This window comes from Embiotoca jacksoni, unplaced genomic scaffold (genome assembly GCF_022577435.1).
Source record: "Embiotoca jacksoni isolate LCO1_2020_lvr unplaced genomic scaffold, fEmbJac1.0.p SCAF_1, whole genome shotgun sequence".
Classification (NCBI taxonomy): domain Eukaryota; kingdom Metazoa; phylum Chordata; class Actinopteri; family Embiotocidae; genus Embiotoca; species Embiotoca jacksoni.
This window is the reverse complement of record NW_027185229.1, coordinates 7,375,756-7,379,694: the sequence shown is the minus strand read 5'-3', so window position 1 is coordinate 7,379,694 and position 3,939 is coordinate 7,375,756. Positions and strand designations below refer to the sequence as shown.

Sequence of the window (3,939 nt, the reverse complement as noted above, 5' to 3'; positions counted from 1 at the left end):
AAAAAGAGTACAGCACCCCGCTGGCAAGGACCAAGGCCTGGTTTATTATTCGGTGTGCGTTTGTCTACTTCTTCCTTATTCTCATGCAAGATTACGCTTGAGATGTGTAAACTGGTACTTTCTATGAGAATAAAGCTGAGGAAAATGTAAATATTTAGTCCATTTTGAGTACCATGTATTGTCTAAAGTCTACATTTCCTACACGAGTGCGAGAACAGTCTGTGTAACTTTAATGTCTTATTCTCCACTTCTCAGCTCCTCCCATTTGCTCCAATTCCCCACACATCTGGTTGCTTTGGTTTTCCTCCAAAAGTGAATACTGCAAAAGCCTGAGAGGGAATGTGAGGGAGTGGGGGGATCTGGAAGTAAGATATTAAAAGAAAAGGGAGTGGAAAATAATATAAAAGCAAAGAGAGGAAAGAGAAAGAAAAGGCAAGGAAATAATCACTGGTGGAAAACAGTGAGTTAAACCGAAGGAAGGGAAGGAGTAAGCAGTAGAGAAACACAGAGAGGCAAAAATAGTGTCCTCAGTGAAAGGTTTGTTTATCCAGCAGCCGCTCACAGTATGGCACTGTTCCTGTTCTGCAAGACGCCCACAGGTTAGTACAATCTCCACAACCAGTGCTCCACCTCTTCTACTTGTGTCATATGTGCTTCTTCTCTCCATATTTGTGATTGATTTGTGACTGCTGCACTGCTAATGCTCAGTTCCTTTTAAGATTGAGCCAGCCAGAATTAAGCACAAAACCAAAAGCTATGCAAAGGATTTTTTTCAGAGGGGAACAATCTGATCTTGAAAATATGAAGCCAAAATCAGCCCTTGAATAATTTAAGAACCTCTTGTCTTGCATTTGTCATCAAACTTTTGCAGTAGCATGCAAGTTCTGTCTTGTGCAATCCTGTCAGACAGCCAGTCTCTCTAGCGACCCATCAGTCCAGTTTGACTTCTATATTTGTCTTCAGCAACACATGCACCATCATAGATGACATCGTTTTACTATGTTGTACATAGTACACACATTCGGTCAACACATTCGAGTATCACTTGTTTCTTGTCCCTTTACTAAACTCCCTTATGCACTATGATAGAAATCATGATGCATGGGCTGTAAAATATTATATCATAAATATAAAGCATGTGCTTTAAAGATTACATTATTTGTGCAATCTTAAGTTGCTAAACTTATTATTATTTCTATGAGCGCAGGTCTTTTTATTTGTCAGAGTTAAAAGAGGATATTTTTGAATGCAATATGTGCTTAGTGGAGTGAATGCTATAGCAAGTTGCATTGGTTTCATTAAATAATGTGTGCATCTGTGTGTTTGTCCTTCAAACAGGAGCATTCAGAATGACCAGACTTCAACTACTCCTGTGCTGCTTCCTCCTTTCTCTCATCATATGTAAGTGTACAGAGAACTATCTTCTACTCTTACACTTTGTGTCGGGACATGCACAAGAAAAATGTACAATTGAACTTTGTTATCAGGTTTTACGGTGACGTCAACTGAGCTGTGGAGTAAGCAAAAGCTGTGCTTGTATTTATTTTCCAGTCAAAAAGGACTTTTGTCTCAGTTGTGACAGATTATTATAAATATGTGTATTAATAAATATTCCATGAAATAAGTTACAAAATTATGATCAATTGGGTTGAATTTGTGACTTTCTTTTATACAAAATTGTACTTCACAAAAAGTGTCAGTAGTTTTGGTGTTGAAATAATAATATCATATTTTGCCTCTTCAGACTTCTTTCATGTGCGTAAAGCTGTTGTTGGTGTGAAGTCCGCTCATCCTCTCTTTCATGCCTTGGAAGTGGACAGGGGAAGAATAATGACAGACATGTCAGTGGTCAAGGCAGCAGAACCACAAACTCCTGAGGAGACACCGTGGGGCGCTCCTTTAGTGTGGGGAGACACCCGCAACTCTGCATGGCGCAGGGCCAAATTTGCAGAACGGGGAATCCGAATAGGTCTGTTGGCCCTCGTGGTGGGAACTTACGCCCGGTTCATCCGACGTTTCCTCTCCTCAGCTGAAACCCATTTTCTCCCTGGTCAGATGGTCACCTACTACATCCTCACAGACAATCCCCGTTCTCTGGATCCTCCCATCGAGCTGGGGCCCGAGCGGCAGATGAAGGTGGTTACTGTTGCAGAGCTGCCTGGGTGGGACAGGTTGGCTCAACGTCGGATGACCCTGCTTGCTGAGGCCTTCAGAGACCCAATAGGCAGCGAGGTTGAATACATCTTCTGTGCTGATGTTGACCAGGAGTTTGTGGCTCCTGTGGGTGAAGAAATCCTGGGAGACCTGGTGGCTACATTGCACCCTGAACTCTATGGGATGCCACGAAATTCATTCCCTTATGAAATTGAAGAAGTGTCATCAGCTTGCGTGGAGGAGGATGAAGGAGACTACTACTACACCTCAGAGTTTTATGGCGGCTTGGTATCTGAGATGTTCAGTCTGGCTCATGCCTGTTCTTTGCTGATTCTTCAGGACCAGGCCAACGGGGTTACAGCCAGGGGCCTCGAGGAGAGCTACCTGAACCGCTACCTCATCGACCACAGGCCGACCTGTGTGCTGTCACCAGAGTACAGCTGGTGGGACTCGGCCCTGGCGGCCAATGTGGAAGCACAGAGGCTGATCTCCCTCGGAAGGCAATGTGAGGTTTATGATAAGCAGCAGAGAGAACTACACAAATGCTGAATTAATGTACAATAAAAGGAGGAACAGAAAGGTTTTGCTTGCTAAAGTTCAAGTAAAGTTCTGACTGAAAACTGTTTCAAGATTTCCTTTGGAGAGTGTTTGTGGTCAAATATTAGTTGACAGGAGATGAAGAACACATGTTCCAGTAATCTTCATTTTAAAAAAAATGTTTCTATTAGCCAATAAATGCAGCCTGCCAACACGTAGAGGCAAACGGCAACATCTGTACTGCATTAAAGATCCATTTGTGTGAGCAGCGCCTCTGTGTGTCCGCTATCTCTTCCACAGCACACAAAAAATAAATTAACCTGTCTCTTCCAACCAAGCACTGTCTTCTCCATTAATGTCAGCCTCAGAGATACTGCTCCAGCGGCATTGTGGTCAGCAGCGATAAGAGTCAACAGTATAAGTGCACACACTTTCCCCACAGTAGCCAATCATTAACTGGAAGAGCTGCTGTTTCAAGGTCTTGAAAGACCAGGTGGTGAAAATGGATCCAACGGGACGCTGTCTTTTCACCTTCCATGTTTCCAAATTTGAACTTCTGCAAGAGAAAGCTTTTGAAAATGGTTCAAGGTTTATGAAATGTTCTATGATTGTTATGTTTCTCATTTATGACTTGGAGTAAAAGGTAAACTTAAACAGCCGGATGGTTGTTATTTTGTCTGTGCATCTGCCTCCCTCTCCCCCACACACACACACAAACATGCTCCCACATCCACACTTTTCTTTCTCTTCCTTGTGTGCTGTGCTTTAATGGGAGGGTTAAACAGCAGCAGATGTTTTTTTTTCTCACTGCCAACAGAATCTGTCCTTAGGGCCAGATCGCCACGTGGAGTGAAGTTGAAGGTGAACTCCAAATAATCTTGTGAAATGAATTTTCCTGTTTTTTTTTTTAACAAAATTCCAAAATCCTCAGGGCTCTCTACATGTGTGCTTCTGGAAAATTATTATCAATATTCATATGGCAATTCAGCTTATTGAATAAATATAAACCGATTTGCTCAATGGACTGAATTTCTGTCTAGCAACACCCTGCTTTCAGATATCAAAATATAGAATAAAATGATTTCAATCTGCAGATGTTCCTTAATGTCTGGGGCCAGTTTCACTAAGACAGACTGATCTCACAAGTAAAACTTCAGATAGATGTCTACATTAAACTGTTTTCACAAAACTTTAATTCTTTGCTATCTTAAGTTTTTGTTGTTGTTGTTGTTGTTCTGCTCGTCAGCC

At 42.0% G+C, this 3,939-nt stretch overlaps 1 protein-coding gene across 1 annotated transcript; it reads left to right on the top strand.

Annotated features, from left to right (window-relative positions):
- The first annotated feature begins 235 nt into the window (after positions 1-235).
- On the top strand, positions 236-3,559 carry LOC138199425 (globoside alpha-1,3-N-acetylgalactosaminyltransferase 1-like). The gene is made up of 3 exons (XM_069151498.1): positions 236-599; positions 1,339-1,401; positions 1,745-3,559. The coding sequence occupies exons 1-3, from the start codon at positions 566-568 to the stop codon at positions 2,701-2,703; spliced, it is 1,056 nt and encodes a 351-aa protein (XP_069007599.1). The 5' UTR covers positions 236-565; the 3' UTR covers positions 2,704-3,559.
- The last annotated feature ends 380 nt before the right edge of the window (positions 3,560-3,939 follow it).

Coding starts and splice junctions, on each gene's coding strand:
- LOC138199425 (XM_069151498.1), top strand. CDS start 566: ATGGCACTGTTCCTGTTCTGCAAGACGCCCACAG. Junction 600..1,338: donor GTTCTGCAAGACGCCCACAG/GTTAGTACAATC, acceptor TCCTTCAAACAG/GAGCATTCAGAATGACCAGA. Junction 1,402..1,744: donor CCTCCTTTCTCTCATCATAT/GTAAGTGTACAG, acceptor TTGCCTCTTCAG/ACTTCTTTCATGTGCGTAAA.